Source organism: Lissotriton helveticus, chromosome 7, assembly GCF_964261635.1.
Source record: "Lissotriton helveticus chromosome 7, aLisHel1.1, whole genome shotgun sequence".
In the NCBI taxonomy this organism is placed as follows: Eukaryota; Metazoa; Chordata; class Amphibia; order Caudata; family Salamandridae; genus Lissotriton; species Lissotriton helveticus.
The window spans coordinates 484,805,848-484,829,380 of NC_136068.1; the positions used below are offsets into that span (position 1 = coordinate 484,805,848).

At 44.5% G+C, this 23,533-nt stretch overlaps 1 protein-coding gene across 3 annotated transcripts in view; it reads left to right on the forward strand.

The window, feature by feature from the left end:
- Window positions 1–10,162, forward strand: part of LOC144768654 (protein orai-2-like) — a 58,299-nt gene extending 48,137 nt beyond the window's left edge. For all 3 annotated transcript variants that reach the window (XM_078652469.1, XM_078652470.1, XM_078652471.1), the window contains one exon: window positions 4,779–10,162. In XM_078652469.1, the coding sequence (XP_078508595.1) occupies window positions 4,779–5,327 (549 nt within the window). In that variant the 3' untranslated portion in view covers window positions 5,328–10,162. The remainder of the gene's footprint in view (window positions 1–4,778) is intronic.
- The last annotated feature ends 13,371 nt before the right edge of the window (window positions 10,163–23,533 follow it).

Consider the following 23,533-nt stretch of genomic DNA (forward strand, 5'->3'; position numbering starts at 1 on the left):
CTGTTACAGTCCATGCCAGAGTTTCAGTGTTCTCCACTGTGACGGCAGATACAGTGATCGTCTTTTTCAAACACAAGGTGGTGTTCCAACCCATTGTTGGCTTGTGGAACGCACTAATTCTCTGGCGGTCCGATCAGGAGGCAAGGATGTTGATTTCAATTCTGGTCACTTTCAAGCAGCAGACCACTCCTGACCGTTGCCTGCTTTCTCCCCAAACGTCTTCAAACTCCCATGAGTATATCTAACCATCCGGGGGGCGACGCGCTGTGTCTTCAAAACACCACACCACACAAGCTCAAACCATGCGCGTTGCACCAGACTGAAAGGGGTGCGGGATTACGGTGTTTGCATACCGTCCAACATAAAATCCAATCCCATTCCAATGAACGGATCTGACACATGCTCCGTAACCAGAAGAAATGTTGTGTGCGTGGGTGTGTGTGTATATGTAAATATGTATATGTTTGTATATATATATATATATATATATATATATATAGATAAAATCTTTTTGGGAGGAGACCCCCATACTTACCCGAAATGCGTGCTAAAGGGCTATACGTGGTAAAAACCTGCATGTTAATAAATGCGTGGTAAAGGCACTGCAATGTAACAATTGGTTTATAAAGACTGTTTCCTTTAATTTTAATCATTTCCCATGCACCCCGCTAATAAAGAGATACGTTGGGAGTAGGTGAGGAATTTTTATTTACACGTAACTTCTTCAGACACACTAATATACAAAGAGCTCCCTGTAACACGGTTGAGCCCACCCTGACTTATAGGGGTCAGGGTGAACCGGATGATGAAGGAAGCCACTACTAGAGTGGGTGAGGGATGTATATAAAAAGGATTATTTTTCCCTCTTCCCATTTCTCACGAGGTGGTGTTCAGTTGTGGTACTGACCAATGAAGACTTTTTTGCAGATCATATAGGTTGTGTGAAATGGTTTGAACAAGCTATAAAGTTAAAGGAAAAAGCCATACCTGTGGGACAAAAAGTTAGACCCAAACCACTCTCTTTTAAGGGTGAATTAAACAGGCTAGTGGAGAAACTTTGTAAAAAGGGGATTATAGAACCCCCGGACTCTTCCGAATGGGCATCAGCGAAATCGGCCCAAGGAAGGGGGCTGTGCCCCCCCCCCTAATTTTTAGATTATTTATGTAAAGGCAGGGCCCCAGGGGATGGTGCCCCAGAGCAGAAATTGGCCCGGGAGGCAGGCCGCGCGGTACCCCTCCCTGTAAGTTTATAAAACATTTTTTTAAAAGGCCGGACCCCTGGGGATGTGGTCCTCAGGGCCCATATTGGCCCGGACATGGGGTTCCTGGGGCCGAAATCACCCCAGGGATGGGAGCCTCATAGCCCCTCTTACCTGTAAGTTTAAATTTGTTTTTTTTTTATTTAAATGCCGGCCCCGGGGGACTGGGACTGCTCGGCTTCCCTCCCCCATTCAAGAATAGCCTGGTCCCAGGGATGAGGTCCCGGGGCCCAAATCGGCCCAGGTAAGGGGAGGCACGTGGTCCCCTCCCTTAATAAATAAATTGATCTTTTTTTTATTATTAAAAAGGACCAGCAAGTCGCTGGAGGCCCCGTCCCCTTTCTCCACCATTCTGCAAAGTGCCTCCTGTGGCACTTCTGGTTGGGGGAAGTCCCCTTAGCTGCTGAGGCTCCTTGGGTCAGTTAGCCACCCTGTTACTTCCAGTAAGTCCCACACAGTGATTTCTGAGAGGTCTTGGGAGGCCATGCCCCCTTTCTCTAGCACTCTGCTAACGCGCTTCCTGGTTCACCACTGATTGGGTGATTAAGTCCCCTTAGATGCTGAGGGTCCTTGGTGGCCAAAATGCCCTCCTAATACCTCTAGTAAATCTCACATACCATGATTGCTGATAGGACTTTGGGTGCCACTCCCCCTTTCTCCAGCGCTCTGCAAACACGCCTCCTGGCACACTGCTGGTTGGGGATGAAGTCCCCCTGGGTCTAGAGTGTCCTTGGGCGTCAACAAGCCCTCCAGTTACCTCCAATAAGTCCAACACCGCAGGATTCCCGAGAGCTGATCGAAGGCCCGTCCCCTTTCTCCACCACTCTTCAAATGCAGCTACTGGTTAAAAAAAATAGAAATTCACTTAAAAAACAAAGGTTACAGAGACGTTATAGTTATGAAATTGAATTTGAAAAACATTAGAAATTCACTGAAAAAAACAAAGGTTAAAGGGATGTTATAGTTCGGCTCTGATTTAACTCGTACAAAACCAGTGAAATTCATCAGTTATATTTACCGGAGCTAACTGTAACTTACGCCCCTGCAATGCGCTGCTTATGACCTGACATGTTGCATTACTCATGACATGATGAGTGACATCACTCATGACATCTCAAATTACATCACTCATGACTTCATTCACAGAACCACTCACACACCCCCATACAACCTGACCTATGCCCACTCACATATTCATACAAGCGCTCTCACATCTGCTCGCACGAAAAAATATCAAATAGAACAGGCTGGGCCCCGGCCGATAGGGTACCTGGGACTGAAATCGGCCCTGGTAAGGTGATTCACGCAGCCCCTATCCCTAATAAAATAAGAAAAAACGACCGACCCCAGGCGAAGTCACCAGAGGTCCTGCTCCCTTTATCAACCACTCTGCAAAGGGACCTCCTGGTACACAACGAGTTGGGGATATAAATTCCCCTTGGCTGCTGGGGGTCCTTGGGGGCCGAAAACCCCTCGTGTTACCTTCAGTAAGTCCCACTTAGTGGGATTGCTGAGAGGTCGCCGGAGGCCAGCCCTCATTTTCCACCACTCTGCAAGCACGACTACTAGTAAAAAAAAAAACACAGAAATTCACTTTAAAAAAATCAAGGTTACAGGGAGGTTATAGTTAGGAAATAGCATTTGATAAACCTTAAAAATTCACTGAAAAAAAAAAGGAGACCCCGCTCGTCTCACATTTACCTGAGCCAGGTCCAGGAAGAGGTGAGGTCCTTTCCCCGTGCACACTGGATCACACCAGGTGCCAAGGAGGAATTGAAACAGATGTAGGAGAAATATATCCTTTACTGTTATTAATTCACTTGTGTGTTTTTTATTATAATTTTTTCACACGTTGCTCACTAATTTGGCAGTAGCATTCTTTGAGAACAGAGACCCTGACAAAAGCCTTGGGTTTCCTCCCATAGTAGGCTGAAACATGTTGGTCCTCTCGCAGCTATTTGTTTAAACTGCGTTTATGTTGTTGCACTGTTCTTGTTTTTAACAAGGAAGGGGCTTATGCCCAATAAAGTAATTTTTGTTAAAGCTCCCTATTCTGTTTTAACCATCACATTCATCTTCATTTTTTTGCACTGCACTTTCCCATCAGATCATCATCATTTGGTCTAATCTAGTAATTGTAGGTCATTACCCCATGCCAAAGATAGGGGTATGCCATATGTCTCAATGATCAAGAGACAGAATACCCTGGCAGGATTACCAAATGAAAACATTGATCCATACAAGTTATTGATGGGAATCCATAATGGGTTTTCATTAGCAATTACAGGTGGCCCTTTTCTTGGCGATCTGGTCTGTTGTTCATAACTGTTAGCCACTTCTTTATCTTGATGTACTTTTTAGACATGAAGGTATTTTGAAAGATATTCAGATCAGGTTTCTGATTTAGACCTCTAAGTTTGTTTGTTGTTCATGTTAATGGTCATTCCCTAAAGTTTTAGCTATGATTTAGTGCATCTGCTTCGGATTCTTTTATCAAAATTGTTAAATGAAAACGGATACTGTATATGAATTTTGTATAAGATGACATTTTTAACTTATTTTCTATCTTATGTGTGCTTTTATGGCCTTCGGTCAAACAAAGTTTACTTTGACTTTGATCTGAAGTGAGTTGCTCACCCTAATATTACCAGTGTGTAGAACATTGTGGTTTGCTGAGTGAGTGTGGGCATTACAGAAGGATGTCTTTATATAGTACAACCTCCCTTTTAGGAAAGGGAGCAGGGCTTTGCCAGCACTGCGGGTAAAGAGCTCGCTGCTTACCTGTGTGTGTCACCTGCCCACCACGACTTAAAATTCCCATTGAGTTAGGCAATATTAATAATGCCTGTTGTTTACATTTCTTACAAATGACTAAAATGATGCTATGTGCAGTGTGTGAAGACATGTTATTACAACTCCGTCCCTCCATCCCCTTTTGAAGTTGGTAAAAATACCATTTGTTATTTCCAAGGCTCCAAAAGCGTAGAAATAAGAAACCTTACATAAAAGTACAAGTTGCCACTATTAAAATGTAAATCAATAGGCATGAAGGGGAACAGAACCGATTTAAGTCACCCATACAGTCCAGTTGAGCAGCAAAGTGAAACCGACTTCAGGGGAGTCCATTTACTTCATTGTTAATCAAACAGGAAGTCGGTGTCGGGTCCAGCTTAAAGTTGGACATGGGATCTGTCTGACGTCAGAAAGTCAGTGGCAAAACTAGGATTAAACTGAAGCATACGAAGGAGAGAAGACTAACTGCGCCGCCTTGTGAGTCAGGGACAAGGTTGGACTGAGAGACATGAAGGTCAATGGGCTTCCCAGGTCACATTGTTTTTTTCAGACAGAAGTGAGGTACATTGACCTGAGGTCAACAGCTTCCACGAGGAAACACAGTCAGAGCCAGTAAAGTGAGGAATACTGAGGTACGGGGGCTCTGCCTGCCATCCCAGGGAGGAATGATGAGTGATCCAGACCTGAAACGCCTTCTCTAACGCTGCCCCCTTTCTCTCCCCACAGGTGGCCATGGTGGAGGTGCAGTTGGTAGATACCTACGACTACCCGGCTGGCCTGCTCATCGCTTTTAGTGTATGCACCACTGTCCTTGTGGCTGTCCATCTGTTCGCCCTGATGATAAGCACCTGCATTTTACCCAACATCGAGGCAGTCAGCAACATCCACAACCTCAACTCTGTGAATGAGTCGCCTCATGAGCGCATGCACCACTACGTGGAGCTGGCCTGGGGCTTCTCCACTGCCTTGGGCATCCTGCTCTTCCTTGCTGAGGTGGTGCTTCTCTGCTGGGTCAAGTTCCTGCCAGTGGGGGCCACCATGACCAACGGCACTGCTGCTGTGCAAGGTGGTGCTGCAAGTGGCCAGGGTCTTCAGGCTGCCATCACCTCTACTGTCATCATGGTGCCTGTTGGGATCATCTTTGTCGTTTTCGCCATTCATTTCTACCGCTCACTGGTAGGCCACAAAACTGAACGTCACATGGAAGAGATAGAAGCTCTTCACAAAATCAAGTACCAGCTGGACGGGGCTGATGCCACATTGCACACCGTGTGATGCGTGACGAGTGGTACACAATGTACACTTTCAATATTTTTTCGAGGAAGGTATTTAAGGTGGCACGCCAAGGCTACTGCAGCTTGTTCTTGTTGGAAATTTACTCATTTGGTGGAAATCTAGATTGGTTGGTTGGTAATCGAAAGGAACATTCTGTGAAGGCAGAAGTGTTTGTGCCTTGTTGTGTATCAGTGGTGGGGCAAACAGTGTGTTGCAGCTCATATTTAGTGGGAGAAGAAACAGTTTGTTGAGTTTCCTAAGTTTTTGTTTTTGTGGCTTAACAAAGGAATGCATGCAAAGGCAGCAGAACGCACATAAAGGTACCTGGTCCCAAGTGGGTCCCAACAGATGATGTGCAGTAGCTCATTTTCTGTTGGGAACCCACCCGCTGGCAATTAACTAAAGCTTTTAAAAAAAATTACGGAAGCAGTGTGCCTACAAGTTACTTAAATAAAATACATGAGGGAGCCTTGGAGCACTTCACTTGAAGCATGGAAGGTGCCATTGGTCTTGGGACTGGACGCATCTTTTGACATTATTGGCATTTTTTTGCCAAAATCTGAAAGACTGTTCTGGAAAAGGTTTAGAATGTAAGAAGGGAATCTTGGTAATGTGCAAAGCGCAAAAGGTATTGCGCAAGCATGATCTGCTTCATTGTGACTGAGAGACAGTTGACTAGGGGCCATCTTTGTCATTATAGCTTCTAAAAGGACACAGTCAAATGGCTGCACCACAAAAGGTGGTACAAACAGCAGGTTACAGCTTTTTATTAAGGAAAAGTGACCAACTTTGCGGGTCATCTTCAACTTTTGGATTGTTTCTTAATAATTTAAAGCAATGTTCCAGAAAGACAGTAGAAGAAGGGCCTCTTATCTTACTGATTCTGGAAATCAACAAGCTTGAGTGATGCTTTTATCTTTTTTTGTTCTTTGGTTAATCATAGCATGAAATGTTCCATAAATGTGGTGTAACATCTCGGCAAAGCACCTTGGCATACAATTATAGCTATCCTGTAGAAGTCGCCTCCTGAGGCTGTTGGAGAGACAGAGTTTGGAAACGACTGGATCACAGAGGCTGTACCATGTCTGTGGTGAGACTTTTATATGCATCATATAACGGTTGTGCTCCTTGCATCCAGTACTCATTTCTCTATGTGCCCTATAGCCTCCTCAGGACCACTAAATTCTGGATTTTTTTCTTTTTTTCTACCACAAAGTTTAGATGAATTTGTTTAGTTTTTAGCTCAGATACTTGAGTATTTTAAACCAGTTGAAGATTTTAGTGCCCCACATCAGAAGGGGGTCCCACAACATATTGTTCTTCATCATGTGTGCCTTACTGTTACAGTATCCTACATTGACATCCAGTATGCTGCCCTTACTTCACCCGCCCAGCCTCCCAGGAGTCCCTTTTTGTGAGGTGCCTGCAACAAGAGGCCCACCTTGATGGCAGATCCAAATGGAAATAATCCAACAATTGCCCTCCATAGACATGTTCTTCAATCCTGCATTAGTCTACACTGCACAAGGTCTGCCATCCCTTGCACACAGAATTATTTCAATGTGCCTTTCGTACTTGGCTCACCCAAACCTCAAATTCTACCTCTTTGAACATTCAGAGTGTTGTACATATTCAGCTCAGGTGTGTCTCCTCCACTGTGCTCTTCCCCTATCCCCACTTCTCTTCTCCAAGTTTCTTCTCCTGAATTAGAGTGCTTGAAATGAGCACCCAGCCCCATTGCCCTCTCGAGAGCCCTACTGTCTTGGTCCAGTTATCTAGATTTGTCTGACCATAGTCCTTTTTCTCACATTTGTATGAGGTTAGGAAGTTGGGCTAGGTGAGCGCTGCATCATAGAGAAATCAATCTTTACAGTAGCAACACCCAAAACCATGTCAAATTAGCATATCTATACGGATATATACTTCCTGATCTCTTGTACGATGAGGCAAGTAACCGTGTAGATCTCTGGGTTCATTGCCACATATTCAGAAAGTACTTCTGAAGGTAGCTCAGTTCAGAGCAGTCTTGACTAACATTGCATATGTGCCACGACATATATACGGTGCCACAGTACCTTACTCCGTCTTTTTGAAATGTAGCTTATTAGTGTAGTAGCATTTACGCGGAGGCAGAAGTAGCACAGGAATTTTCAAGTAGGGAGTTAAAAGGTAGGCTCACTAAGAGCAGACAAGCGCCCTGGTCCCTAAAAGACTGCTTTGAAGAAAGGACCGCTGGACGACTTGGTGCAATGTTTTTGTGTCCTCTTGCCTAGAGGAAAAGGGGAGTTCCTTCCCTCGGTGTGAAGTTTTTCTGGGACCTCCATGCCTAGACAGGCAGGTGCACAAGACAAGTGTTGAAGTATTTTCTTAACATCGCTGGCAGTGGTGGTTCCTAAGAGAGCATGGGATCATGAGTTACTGAATGGGATGCACCTTTTCATTGGACCTTGGATAGTGGATCCAGCTAGAACAAAGCATCAGGACCTGCAACCTCAAAATGTTGTCGAAAGAATATGGTGCAGGAGTTCCTTGGTCCGGAATTGCTGAGTGTGTGAAAAGCAAATTCCAGTCTACATCACTCTGATTCAAAAGGGTCGACATTTGAATGGGTGAAAGGAATGTGGGTACTTAACTTTGTGCCTAATGTGTGGTCGTAGTGGTGAAAATCTCTGACCATCTATGAGAAACAATTTCTGGTCCAACCACAGTGTCACAAGGCACTTCCAGACTAGAATGTGGAAGCCCAAAATGAAGGGTGGCCTTAGGGTGTTTACAACACAACCTTGAGATAACCTATAATGCTTTCTTGCCCATATAAACAATATAGCAGTGCTGCTCTTAGATTGATGAATGCTTTCATTATTTACGGACCGCTCCAAAAATAACAAACGGCCTGTACCATGCCGTGGAAGAGCGAGAAGTATAACAAAGATCAATAAAGTCATATGATTGTGTGACTTAGACAAATTCTGCATAACTAGGGATTTGCTGTGGTTGCCATTATTTGCTACAGCACTTGCAGATTTCAGCAAACTATGATTTTTTCTAGCTTCAGTGGATCAAATGTTACAAAAATGTTTGCCATTAAATGCTGCTCCTGGGTCTCTTTCAAAATTACCTATGGGACGTCCACATGGCAATGGCTGTATTCACATTTTGAAAACGTTTCATCCTGTCTCCAGGTGGTGTAAATGTCCCTAATGTAATTTTGATCGATTAGGGAAATGCCTTTGTGCTTTGTCTTTGTCTCTGCATGTATTAATACATTTAAAGCATGGCGAGGCGAACAGTTATTGTTTTCTGTAGGGGATTTATAGAACACATAACTGTGTTTCTAAGTTAGGGTCAAATTAATTACAAATGTGATGAAAAACATCAAACGTGAAAAGCTGTCTTTTGAGGTAATTACTCAAATAAGTGGACTGATATCGAAGTTTACATTTTGTAAATTATTTTCTTTATTTACGTGCAGAGGTTTTGTTTCATTGTATACACAATTCCTATATACAAAGTGGTCCTCTAACAACCGTTTTTGAAGGCAGTAGAAATTCAGAACTGCTTGTTATAGCTTCTACACTATGCTGTCTGCAGTTGTAAAGTGTCTCTTTCAGGCACACTCACAGAATTCAAGCGATATACTGTTCAGCAAAGATTTTCTTGTTACAAAGTAGTGCTTCCAGCAGCTATATAATGTGAATATATATCAAACTAAAAAAAGACCTTTATAAAGCACACAACTGAGTTTCTAAGTTAGGGACAAACGAACATTGTTTTCTGTAGGGGATTTAAAGAACACATAACTGTGTTTCTAAGTTAGGGTCAAATGAATTACAAATGTGATGAAAAACATCAAACGTGAAAAGCTGTCTTTTGAGGTAATTACTCAAAAAATTGGACTGATATCGTAGTTTACATTTTGTAAATTATTTTCTTAATTTACGTGCAGAGGTTTTGTTTCATTGTATAAACAATTCCTATATACAAAGTGGTCCTCTAACAACCGTTTTTGAAAGCAGTAGAAATTCAGAACTGCTTGTTATAGCTTCTACACTATGCTGTCTGCAGTTGTAAAGTGTCTCTTTCAGGCACACTCACAGAATTCAAGCGATATACTGTTCAGCAAAGATTTTCTTGTTACAAAGTAGTGCTTCCAGCAGCTATATAATGTGAATATATATCAAACTAAAAAAAAGACCTCCAGAAAAGGGGTTTAAAAACACTGTTGCTTTTTTAAACGTATTGCGAGAATTCTGTACGTGTCAGTAAAAAGTTGTGTTCTTCTTAATGTATATTTTTCATTAAAAAAACTACATATTTTCTTAAATGTTTGTATTTTTTAGGTATCAGTGCATAGGTGACCTAATATACAGAAGATAATACTTCTAGTGTGCAATATAAAAGACCATTTCCCATGTGTTACTTCACATTATTATCCTTTTCGGTGCCTCTGAATCCTGCCAGGCCAGAGCTAAAATTGGGTTTTGCACTGCAACATAATTCAAGTGACACAGAGTATTACTATGAATTAGTTGAGTATAAGAAGTTGGACTTCTTTCATTAGGATATCACCCAAGGTCTCAATTGAGCATGCTATCCTGACCACGACTGGCCCTCAAGACGTCGAAGTGTTGAATTTTTAGATGGATCAAGAGTTGTTAGAGATAAGCAGAGGTACCCCATGGCTCTGCGCAACTACAACCTGCCCAGCCAGTAACTGTAAAGGGCCTACACTTAAACATTTTTGTGGGGGAACAATAAGCTTGTTATATATTAGTTAATTACTGATGTTGATATTGAATGTCAATACTACAAAATAAATGCAGAGATTACAGGTATTAGCATACAGTTGTTCTACAAATATGTTAGTGCATCTTAATTGTTATATTATATTTCTGAGAAGAAAATGAAGGACAGCTGAAAAAGAGATGATGGTTAAACCAATACGTGTTTAATGGATGCGGTCTTCTGCTTCTTCAGGGCTGTCCAGACAGGTAGTTTGTATTTATACAAAAAGATAGAAAAATAAACCAAGCAGACACATTTTAGACCACAGTTACTACAAACCTATAAAACCAGAGAAATATAGTTCTGTGCATCCACAAATAATTATTAATTGCTGTTACAATTATAAATAAAAAAAAGTTTATTTCTAGAAACTTTCAGCATTTCCTTTTAGCTTAGGTTTGGGCTGCATTTCATTTCATCTAAGTAAAAAGCCAAAATTGCCTCAAGGTGACACAAGCCATGGGCTCACAAATAAGCTATTAATTTTTAAAGCAAGCTTTACTGGTTTTGCAGTTTATCCACATTGACATTGGTATTTCTGTACTCCTAGAGCAGAGAAAATGGCATTCACAGACAATAACAGATTTGTGGATTGACTTCAGTTCAAAGAGAGACCAATGATGGTCTGAAGTTCTGCTCTGAGAAATTAACCTTTACCCGCGAGGTCGTCGTTATTGTCTGGTTAGTGTTGGAGTGCATAATGTTGCTTTAACTTTTTAAGTGGGTAACTACCTACCTGTCTGCATAAAAAAACACTGTGGTGCCGGGAAGAGGGAACTGGGGATAAGAAGGAGGGGCGAGAAGGAGGTGTGTCAGGGACTCAAGTAAGGATTCGAACAATCAAAGGGGGTGAAGGATGACCGGGCCTTAAAAAGTAGTTAGGAAGAGAAAATGGACCATGCATGGTCTACATACCTGTGTAAAAAGGTGCCCAGGAAAGGAGTGTGGAACCCTGGTCTGAGAAATGCGGACAACCTACGAGGTGAGAGGATGATGTCGTCTCCGGTTGGAACTACTTGTGTGGCCGCCTCTTTAAGGTGTTCAAGGAGAGTTCCTAGGTCGCCATGAGTGGACATTTAGGAAAACCTTTAGCTTCTCTCCCTAATGCAGAGCTCTCAGCAGTGTTCATTTCAATAGGGTCCAAAATTAGGATGCTATGTTGGGAGGAAGATTCGATTTCCTCAGTGATGTAATCGTCATCTTCGCTAGGAGTGCCAGATTAGCCAGCTTGGATGCTGTGCGCTCCCTTTTGGCCCTTGTCTACATTCCCAGTGCAATTGAGGGACAGTCTAACAAGACAGGTCTGCTTGCACTGGATGAGAATAAGTTTGAATTGTATGTCCAGAAGAGTCTAAAAGGGGGGGGGGGTTAACCCATTAGCATATGCATGAAATTGGCTACAAGGGTTGAAAGTCGAGGGCTGGAAGACTCTGCTTGTGGTAAACCTTTTTGGAGGGCAGCAGGGGAAAAATAGGCCCTGGGTATTACGAAGTATTGTATTACCTTACATTTATAATTACAGGATATCAAATGAGGAAGCGCAAGGGACCATTCCTTATCATTCGTCTCTGCCAGCCTCATCTTTCCAATTGTGTCTCATTTGAGAAAAGGTAGGAGATGTCTGCGGAGTAGGGCCTTATAAAACCATGAGATGTGCCTGTGGCCCATGGAGTACAGTAGTCGGCATATAGTGCGCTGGGGAGTACTATATAGGAGGTACTGAACCGATGAAGATTGAATTTAATCCATTTTGCAAAGGAGAGCAATCGGTCCTCCTCAAAGAGATCGACTACTGTCCGTATATTTGATTCGTGCCAGTGAGTGAGTGATGCAGAACTAATATCAAGGCAGCTATTCAGAACTGCTTTTCTTGGGATGGCGTTGCTCTAAGGAATTTTTTTTAGGCTACAGAAACGGTCCAATTGCTGACATTTTTAGAATTTCCCTTGTTGCAGCCTCAAGGTAGCCAAAGGTACGACACATATTACCAATTCTTGCCCTTATGATTATCGTAAATTACAAAGGAACAGGCAATAACTATGGGTGATAGATTAGTGGATTACTTTTTGAACTATTCCTCCAATGCAGAAATCTGTGTAAACTCAAGAGTGCAGGTGAATTTCAAGACAGTTCCTTCTTTTCTTCATCTTTTCAAAGATTTCGGTTAATATTTTGGTAGTTAGGTGGTGTGAGAAGTTGGCCTGATGTGCAGTGTTCACTATTCTAGTGATCACTATATATCAGTCCAAACAACCCTTATTGATGATTGGTTGTAAGTCAACCTTATAGACCAGCTATCCTAGTAGCATGGATACGAGCAGTCTAAGGCTAAGACTCTAGAGGGCGTGTTAAGCCAGCTGTTTTACCATCACATTACCCCTTGAACACCCAGTGAAAGGACACCACACAAGTGTTATGAAAATAAACAATGTATTTATTAGAATCACAACAACCCTGTACTCTTTATGAGGACAGGGTGCTAAGCACACAACAAAACTCTTATGAAAATACTTAAGTTAGCACGTTATACACAAATGCCCGAGGGGCACGAAAAACCATATACTCTAAAAGTGGAATGCGAATTACTAGCAGGTAAGTAACGATTCTCAGAGGCTTTGGGATCGCTAGGACTGGACTACTGAACCTTTAGATTACTAGCAGGAGGCCTAGGGAACTCGGGTGCAGAGTGTGCACTCTCACGCGGGATGCGGGACAAAGTCTATGGAAGCTAGAATTCATAAAGTTAGTGTTCACGGGCGAACCCGACCTGATAGGGAGAAAACGACAGTGGATCCTGACCCTTGGATAGTGAGGCTATGCTGGGGCACCGAAATGCCGAAGTTACCTAGCCCAGGGGCTGCAGCTGCATAGGTCTGAAAAGACGTCGGGAATCCTCGTGCCGGACCAGGAGCCTGGAAGAAGGAAGTTGCTGGCAGGCGACCAGTGAAGAAAAGTTCGATGGATCCAAGCCTGGATCAAGGAAGAAGAAAACCTGAAAGCAGAGGGGACCAAGTTCTTGAATCACTAGCCAGTGATTAAGTGGGCACCAGGATGGCACCGGGCGAAGTCACCGCAGTCAGGTGAGTGGGCGCTGCTGGGCTCTGCAGTCTCTCGGACCAGGATGCGTTGTCGGCGACCAGGATGGAGGTGCGAGCTGTCCCACGGAGGTTCTTGCTGTCGACGTCGCTGGACCCAGGATTGGGCAACAAGTCTTGGCAAATGCAAGGCCCACGCGGTGGACCTAAAATGGCGTCTTAGCCGGACCAGGAGGGTCCAGGGTACTTCTCCGATGGAGGGAAGCAAGGGCCAGTCTGGAGCAACCAGACTAGCAGCAGTGTTGTCGTCGGGCGTCGTTCGGAAGGCCACAAGCCAGCGGGCTAGTAGCCAAACAACACGGTGGGCAGCAAAAAGCAGAAGGGCCCCACGCCGATCGTGGAGATGCTGGGGGGCTGCTCTTCGGTGCTGGAGCTGCTCAGGGTGGGGGCTTCTCGGACCCCAAAGCACTCACCAGGAATTTACTCGGTGGGCTTGCTGTGCAGAAGTCGTGCAGTCTTGGCGATGGCCGGTCCCTCGAGGTCTCGTCGCACCCACGGTTCTCAGCTGTGCTGTAGAGGTGGGTAGAGGTCAGAGGTGCCAGGGAAGCCGGGTCTCGTCGAGCTGGGCAGTCGGATTCCGGAGGAAGGACGTGCAGCAGACCGCAGTGTTCTTGGATGGTGCCTGCGGATGCAGGGTGACTACTCCTTAGCCACAAGGGAGAATCTTGAGGAAGAAATCGTGAAGTCCTTTCGTGGAAAGTGGTATCTTGATTCCAAAGATGATCTGATTTGGAAGGGGGCCAGTCCCTACCTTTATCTGGGAAAAGGGGGCTGGCACGCGACTAAGTCCTGCCCTAGGGGTGGGACCAGGAGGGGGGTGGTTACACCCACTTCCTTGGCGGGCTTTTCCCCAGCACAGGGTCTGGAGTGTCCCTGGAACTGGTTCAAGCCAGCCTATGCACAGTGAGCACCGGGGTGCCACGTGCAGTCACCTTCCTCTGAAGCCCTGCCTACCTACAATACACAAAATCCTGTCTGGGACGGTGCTGGCACCGCCCCTGGCAGGAAACCCTTTGTCCTTATCTCCTGCTCTGGGAGGACTCCCAGCTGCAGGAGGGCAGACTTGTGTCTCGGTGGCAGCATCCATTTTGTGGATGCTAAGGCTCTGTCTGACTTTAACCGGGGTTAGGGGTTACATACATGTCGTGTCCCTCTAGAAGGGTGGAATGCTAACCCCGTCGCCAGAATTGGCGAGGGGTTAGTATTCCAATTCGTATGACACCTTACTCGACATGTTTTGATAAAGCGATACCAGAGTTGGCATATAACCGCGAGGATTATAATGCACTTAAGAGTATATGGTATGCGATATCATGGAAACGGCTAAGGGATAGATCCCGAAAGCCGCAGACAGGCTCAGCTCATGCCAGAGCACCATCTCACATGATTCCAAGCACTCTGCCTTCAGGATTGTTAAGGCCTGCCATAGGAGTGACTGATAGGAGATCTGTGTGTCCATTTTAGGGTTAGATATAGGTATACTATATCTAAAGCAAAGGGTGATTACACCACCTTGCCCCAGCTGTCAAGCAGCCCGTTGTGTCAGATTTGGATGGCCAGCCAGGGGTGGCATAATACATGCTGCAGCCCCTGGTAGGCCCTGGGTACACCTATGCCCTGGGTACCTAAGGTACACTGTACAGGGACTGATAAGGTGACTCAGTATCCAATTTAGATATGTACCTAAGGTACATGGAATCCATTTTACAGAGAGAGCAGTAGGCCTGGGGCCCTGAATAGCAGGGTCCCAGGTCAACTAAGTCAGAAAACCAGCAAAACACCAGGCAAAAAGTTGGGGGCAACCATAGTCAGGGATCTACCTTCCTACAGGTGGCCAGTCACTTCATGTCAAATAACCTGCATGTTAGCAGATAGTTTTCCTCCAAGAGATATTTCACGTCCATTGCGGAAGTCATTGTGGCGAAAAAGTGGGAGCAGATTCCACAGTGCTACTATGCCTGGGGTCCATCCATAGAGGCAACATAACTAGTGTGTTCTACACGCCGGGCATTTTCTCAATTTCAGCACATTTTCTGTTTGGGAATGACATACATAAATGGCAGATCCGCAGAGAAAGGATGCAGGCCGAAGTGGCATTCAAGAAGCCTCCCTAAATTGGGCAAACCTTTTATGCCATTTCCACTAGAGTCATATTTACCATAACACAGCGGAGCTTGATGCAGGTCCCCCATCCATTTGTCCTTCCTTTCCTATAACTAAACGACTCAAAGGGATCGAGGTGGTGGTGGACAGAACATCTACGGATTTTGGTAGATGCTTGGTTGAGAGAAATTATTACTCACCAAGGCCAAAGGGTCTTCACACTGCAATACTTCTAGTCCCTATCTGAACGTGTGCTCCACTAAGCTTCTTCCTGGGCTTCTTCAGGTTGGCACTGTAGTCCAGCATTTCAGACCAACGTTCGGTGGCTGGGCAAATACTGAGTGGCTTTTGACAGCTGCCAAATCTCCGTGGTGTAGGGGGCATATAATAAAGCACACTTCCACTGTTGACTGAAGAAACAACTCTGTACCACAGGGATAATTGAGGAAAGCAGCACTGTCAAAGTCAAAAGGTTTCACCTATGCGAGATCTATTGGCTTTGTCAATGTGCGTGAGAAGCTGGAATGGTTGATATATGATGTCCACTAATGTAAGTGGACACCTTGCACCAGTCCAGACAACCCTTATGGTGATTTAGGAGGTCTCAGACAACCTTAGAAAGCTGTTCAAGTGGTAGTTGTTGACAGCAGCCTTAATCTTGAAGGAGTGTAAAGCTGCTTGTTTTACTAGAATGCAATCTTATAGTACAGATTCAATGAAAAGGAACCACACAAAGTATGTATTTATTATAGAACACTCTCTAGTACATTACAGTATCTCCTACACGGAGATAGACACAAAGCACACAATACTTTAGCAAAGAAAACACAGTGGCCCGGGAGGTTGTGGGGGGGGGGGGGTAAACCATATACTAAGAAAGTAGTTTAAGAACCACGAATGGAGTCAGGACAATGTCGAGAGGACAGAGAATTGCTGGGGACCCACAGAACCACCCAGGGTAAGTAGATAGGGATCCCACGGAGAATGTGTGCAGTGTGTAGACACGACTGCCTGCTCCGTACAAGTATATGTGCAAATCGCAGTTGGAATTTTAAAGGTTAGGTACCCGTCCCAGTGGACCCTGGAGAAACCCGTGGAAGACAGATGGTTGGAGAGCCAACCCACCCGTTGATACTATGTTACCCAAGTTACCTATCCTAAGGAAGCCGGGTGCATAGGTGTGTAGTGCCTTCGGAAACCGCCATTGAACCCAATGGAGGACTTCAGGAAAGTGCCACTGCTGAAAGAGGAGAAAGGGTCCAGAGGAATCCAAACGTGGATTCTTGACGAGGAGTACCTAAATGCAGAGGGGACAGAGTCTAAGTCACTCGGGTGACCAGGAGACTTGGAAGAAGAATGCCCTCCGATGTCGAGTGGTTCAGGAAGCTTGACGGTGACCGTGACTCTGCAGTTGCGAGGACCAAGCGACGCTGAGAATGACCAGAACTCAGATGCGAGCTGTCCGACGAAGGATGTCGAGTGCTGAGGGGTCATTGTCTGGGGGGAGCACCAACAAGCCTTGGCAAATGCACCCCATGTAGGAAATCCAGAAGGTGCATGGTTGGGACCAGCAAGGTCCAGGAGACTTGCCACAAGCAGGGGAGTCCGGGCAGGCCTCAAGCAATCAGGGGAGCCCCAGGAAAACAAAGATGACCCTCAATTGGACACCCAGGCCGGAGGCACAGGGTTCGCGAGAGGACCTCAAGCAGCTCACAAAAGGAGCAGGTCCGGTACCCACGAGACGGTGTGGCTGAAGATCTTGGTGGAAGGAGTTGCTGGAGGTTGGGGCTACTTGGAGCCCAATGCACTTGTGGAAGAGTTGCCAACAAGCATTTGCACTTGCGAAAGTACGCTTTGCACAGGGGTTCTGTTAATGCAGCCCCCACAAGGGATTCTGACCTGAGACTTGGTGAGAGGGCAGCTCGGGCCTTGGTAGATGTAGATAACCACCACCTGTGTTGTTGAACCCTTCGGAGTCCACAGGAGCTCCGAATCAGTAGACCGGTCAGCAGTGTTGGGGTGCCTACGAATGTAGGGGAGTGACTCATTCACTCCAAGCGAAATTATCTTCAAGTGTCTTGGATACTCCACAGGTCCTGCACGGATGCTGTATAGTGCACAGGCACAGGCGATGCAGCAGACTAAAAGGGGGATGAAGTCAGGCCCAAGCGAAGTCAAGAGTGCCCAGACGGTAGAAGTGCAGTGGTTTCAGTTCTGAATCTTGTCAACGACAAATCTAGGGACCTACACCCAGGTAAGCCCTTAAGTACCCTAAGGAGAGGGTTGGGAAGATTGAGGGGTCCCTCCCAGGGGAGGATCTGGACAGGGGGAAGGTTACTCCCATGTCCTTTGTCCAGTTTCGCGCCAGAGCGGGAGCCAATGGCTCCCAGGACTGGTTTGAACTGGACTATGCACAGGGACAACAAATGTGCCCCTCATGCAGACTTTCAGGTGCTGGCAAGCGCACCCACCCAGCCCTCATACACTAAATCCTGTCTGGCAAGTGGTCACACCTCCCTGTGACAGGATGCCTATTGTTCTGCCTTCCCCTGCTCAAGCTTGGCTCTGCAGCAGGAGGGCAGAAATGTGTCTCGTCGGCAGCAATCTTTTATTGCTGTCCAGGACTAGAAAGCTGGTACCGGGAACACTGAGAACCTAATGGAGGGCTCTTACAGTGCTTGGAATCATACCTCCCACACCGTTTACCGTGTGGGGGTATGATTCCAACATGTTTGATACCAAAGATGATGAGATTTGTTGCAGCGGTTTTCGAGATGGTCATCGTGCGGTCACGCAATGCCCCTCTATATAGTATATGGCTGCGTCACTGACAACCCTTGAGAATGGACTCTGTAGGCTGCAGGGGTGTCCTGCTCATACAGGAGCACCCTCTCACTTAGAACCAAGCACCTTACCCTCAGGATTGTAAAGACCTGCTAGAGGGGTGACCCTTAGATATAGTAAACCTATATCTTTCGTAAGTGGTGCATGCACCAACTTAGGCAGGCTGCAATAGCAGGCCTGTAGTTCCATTTTGAATGGTCTCTCCTGGGTGGCACAATTCATGCTGCATTGGAGACGTCTGGGGTACCTATGCCCTGGGTACTGAAGGAAGTGACCTGATTAGGGCCACCTGGGTCACTCGCGACCACCTCTCAGCCTTCCATACAAATGAAGTGTCGGTGGGACGGTAGAGAATACAAACCATGTATATATTTAGATACACTCGAGCGGAGCCCAATCTGCCCAGTCTCCGAGGATTGCTGCAGAGGGACTGACATCAGAAAACTTGGTGATACATTATGTACGAATCGGAATGAATGAAGGCATGCCCAGACTGGAAAATTCAGATGGAGGCAGCTACACAAATGAGGTACAGAAGGATAAGTTTCCATCCTGAGACCGGGTACACACTATATGCCAAGGTTGTTCTGCCGTACCCACCGCTGGACTAGTGGGAGCAGGCCTCTATCTAGTGGGAAAGGTATGCGCTAATAAGAACAGAGTGTTCATTAGTACAGCAAGGCCCAACCTTGGAGAAAACGAAAATTACCAAAGCTGCTTCTCACAGAGAGAGGATTAGTTTCTGTCATGGCTCAAAATGGCGGCAAACATAAAATGGTGCAGCGAATGCTAACTTATGGAGAACAACATAGAAGCAACACAGCTAAAACATTTTATTCTAACAGTACATGGGTACCATATACTAGGGACTGACAAGGTACAATCCAATATGGGGTGTACCCAAATACATAACACAACAGTTTAAGAAAAAAGCAGATAGACCTGGGTCCTGATTAGCAGGATCCCAGTCACTAGTCAAAACAGCATCACATCAAGCAAAAAGTGGTGGTAACCATAAGAAGCAGATCCTACTTTCCTACAATGTGATTTTTATAGACTTGTTGCACAAGCTTCTGTGCAACATGGCTTAAAGTAAAAACAAATGTAAAAGCTATGACTTAGCCAGCACTAACCGACTCATAGCACTCCCCCTCCCCCCTATTAAGCCAGCCAGCGCTGCTGTGCAATATGTTAAAAAACAGTAAGGGTTGGCCAAGCAACTTGAGTGCGGTGCAATGGAGGGAGCTTCAGCCACGGACAGCGGGAAGAGGGTGGGGTTCTAAACAAAACAACAAACAGCAGGAGGAGGGTGAGGGGGTGTTAAAGAAACAGGACAGTGGGAGGATGGTAGGTATGGGAAAGCCAAAACTCACAGCAGGAGGAGGGCCGGGGGAAGGAACAGCGGGAGGGGGACACAACATGAGGAAGGTAGCAACAACAGCAGGGGAGAGTGGGGGTGAGGGCAACTAGACACATGCACTCTGTAAGAGTGCTTGTAAAGAAAGTTTTCAAACCGTACCTGAATAAGCATGCTCCCTGTGGAAGGACACTGCCTGCAGACGGAAGCTGTACTTGGTCATGCCTCATGCAGGAACAAACCTGAATCCCCAGGAGGAAGTAAGAGCCGAGGAGAATGCACTGACCAGTAAGAAGCAAAGAAATGAGAGTGATTTTGAAGCCAACCAATGGTAAGTAATAGGCCGGCTCCATGCCTGTTTTTTTTTGTGTTGACATTTTTTATTGAATTATGCAATAAATACATAGTAAATATCAACGTAAATAAGGTAAATAAGAACACCTTATTTGCAAAATATTTGAAAAGAATAATGAATTGATAGATTATGAAATGTACTCCTAGTAATAGAGATAAGGAAAAAGTTAACAGTATATACTCTACAATCTGTTATAAAATAACAATATAAAAGGTATGAATGTATCTTATATGTAAGTAACGGAATGACTAAATAAATATAATCAAGATTAAAAGAAAGAAGAAAAAAAAGGGTGCCAGAGTAACGGGGGGGGGGAGGGAGAGGGAAGGAAAGAGAAAGGATAAAGAGAATGAAATAATACAGGAAAAGCATATGAGATAATAAAATTAAGTAGGTAAAGGATGCACATTAGAAAAGGGAGTTGGGTTAGAATCGTTATCCAAAAAGGGGGACCAAGTTTGAAGAAAGATGTCAGCTTGGTCTTGAAGATTGTAAATTGTGCGTTCATGTAAGGCTGTCTGCATCATTGCCACCAACCATTCTTCCTGAGAAGGAGCAGATGAAGTCTTCCAATGGCGTAAAATGTAAATTTTGGCTGTTGCCAAAGCAGCGTGAAGAAGACGAGTCTGTGGCGTAGAAAGTTTTGGTAAACCACGGAAGTCATGTAAAATAATGGTGGCAGATGTAAGTGGTAAAATTAATGCCATTGTAGAGTTCAAAGTTTTGCCAACAAAGATCCAGAAGGGTCTGGTGCATGGACATTCGCAAATTGTATGTGTTATGCCACAACCAGGATTAGAACATCTTCAGCAAGAAGTATGCGATAATAACCCAGCTTGATGTAATTTAACCGGTGACCAGTGCCAATCAAGAAGAATTTTAAAGATACAGAATTTGAGACGCACTTCTCGAACGCCTTTGTGCAACCCCTCCAGAATTTGATCCCATTGAGCATTGGAGTACATAATAGATAAGCGAGATTGCCATTTAGTCCGAAGAGTATGTGAGACAGGTTGTGAAAAAAGAGGGAGCAAAAAGGTTTTATAAAGACCAGAGGTCACCCTCTTAAACTTCCCCCATAGTTGCAGATAAGATAATATTGGAGAAACCCGAAGCAACCAAGGTGGAGAGCCTAATTGTTTTTTAAGACATTGTTGAAGTTGAACTTATTTAGAGGAATGTAGGAGTGGAAGATTAAATTCCTCACAAAGTTGGGGAAAAGTTTTAAAATCTCCATCATGTAAGAGTTGATCCAGAGAAGAAATGCCGTCTTCTCTCCACAAAGGCCAGGATAAAGTACGACCATTGATACGAATAGCTGAATTATTCCACAAGAGAGCTTTAATGTGAATTTGCGGATTCAAACTTAATATGCGATGACCCTTCTGCTAAGATCTATGCATGGCTGATAAGATAGGATTTTTAGGATCCAAAGAACTAGTACCAGTACTGTATAAAAGGGATAGTCCTGAATCCTGAGATAGAAGATGACGTTCAATTGATACCCATTGTGGAATGTCTTTAGATTTGGGTAGAAAATATGAGAGTTGAGAAATGTGTAGGGCAAGTGAATAATGTTCAATGGATGGGAGACCCATGCCTCCATATAACTGATGGGCCTTTAATTTAGCAGCAGCAAGGCGCAGTTTAGCTGTGCCCCAAATAAAGAGCTTTATCTTGGAGTCGATTGATCTAAGAGTAACTAAAGGAATTTGGAGGGGGAGCATACCCAAAACATAAATTAATGTTGGTAAAGTAACCATCTTAATAGCTTGAACTCTACCCCATAAAGATAATCCTAGAGCTTTCCACTTATCAAAATCCCTCTGTATTTGAGAAAATAAAGGAGCTAAATTATCCGCAACCATATTTTCCAAACCTCTATTAATCAGAATCCCGAGATACTTAAGGTGTGAAGATTCCCAGTGAAAAGGGAATCCAGAAATTGCTGATTTCGTAGTCCCAACTGAAATAGGTAACGCTTCACTTTTGTCCCAATTTATTTTATAACCAGAATCATTAATAATTTGAAGAAAGGCTGGGAGAGATCGGGGGAGGTTAGTAAGAGTAAGAAGAATGTCATCTGCATATAAATACATTTTAGAATGGCCAATTGGAAGGGGGATACCTGTAATATCATCAGATTGGCGAATTGCAGCAGCAAGAGGTTCCATCGCTAAGAGAAAAAGAAGAGAGGACAATGGGCAACCCTGGCGTGTACCTCTGCGAATTGGAAATAGGGTAGATAAGAAACCTCCACAGTTGACTTGAGCTAATGGGCTATTGTATAATAAACTTACTTTATTAATAAATTGGTCATCCAAACTAAATCTATGCATTATTGTAAAGAGATATTCCCATTTAATGCGATCAAATGCTTTCTCAACATCAAGTGAGAGAGCCAAGGCATCTTCTGGAAGATGTTTAGCAGTCCATAACGGGTGAGCCAATGTACGAAGATGATTTTGGGAAGAACGGCCTGGGTCAAAACCCACTTGGGAATTATGTATCAAGGAGGGTAAGACTTTGCGAAGACGGGACGCACGAATATTAGCTAGAATCTTAATATCCAAATTTAAGAGGGATATAGGGCGATAACTTCCGCATAAAAGAGGGTCTTTGCCGGGCTTGGGTAGAACAGCTATAATTGCTTTATTAGAAAGGGCGTCCAAGGAGAATTCTTTGTCAGCCTCTAGAAACGCAGCATGCAAAGTATCCATCATATTCTGACCAGTCCATCTATAAAATTTGGCGGGGAAACCGTCCTCTCTAGGGGCTTTATGATATGGCAGAGCAGTGATAGCCAAAGAAATCTCGTCTCTCGTGATATTACCTTCAAGTAAGGCTCTGCCATCATCCGAAAGCTGCATAAGATTCACCTTCTCTAGAAAAGTTGACATTTTATCCAAATCAAGCTGATTACTTGGGGTATATAGAGATCTATAAAAGGAGGCGAATTCATTAACTATTTCCTGAGGTCTGGTGAGTATATCACCCTGGGTGGACTTAATAGCGGGAATAGCCATAGCAGCTTCTCTCTGACGCAATTGTGCAGCCAATAATCGGCCAGCCTTTTCTCCTTGTTCGTGATGTCGCCCTTTCATCTTCTGCAATGCATACTCAGCCTTAGATGTAAAGAGACCATTAAGAGACATGCGTGCTTGTTCCAACAATTTGCGATTCTGTAAAGTAGGGTTCGATATATATAATTGAGAGTAATGTTTAATGTCTCGTTCTAGTTCTGTTTGTTTTGCAATATTATTCTTGTTGATAAGAGCAGCATCCCGCATTAACTGCCCTCTAATAGTGGCTTTTGCTGCTGCCCAAATTGTTCTCTTAGAAGAGACAGAGTCCTCATTAATAGTGAGATAATCTTGGAAATGCGATTGCAAAAGAAGCTTACCCCCAGGTGTCCTATATTTCTGTAAACTCATTCGCCATGATTTGCGTTCTGGTTTAGATAAACCTAAATCAAGAGATATAAGAGCAGGGAATAGTGATCAGAGAAAGCAGCTTCCAAAATGTTAGAATCTGTGACCAATTGAACCGCTTTATGAGATAACAGAAAATAATCCAAACGGGAAAATGTGCCATGCAAGGAAGAAAAGAATGTATATTCCTTATCATGTGGATGACTGAGACGCCAATGGTCAACCAAACCATTATC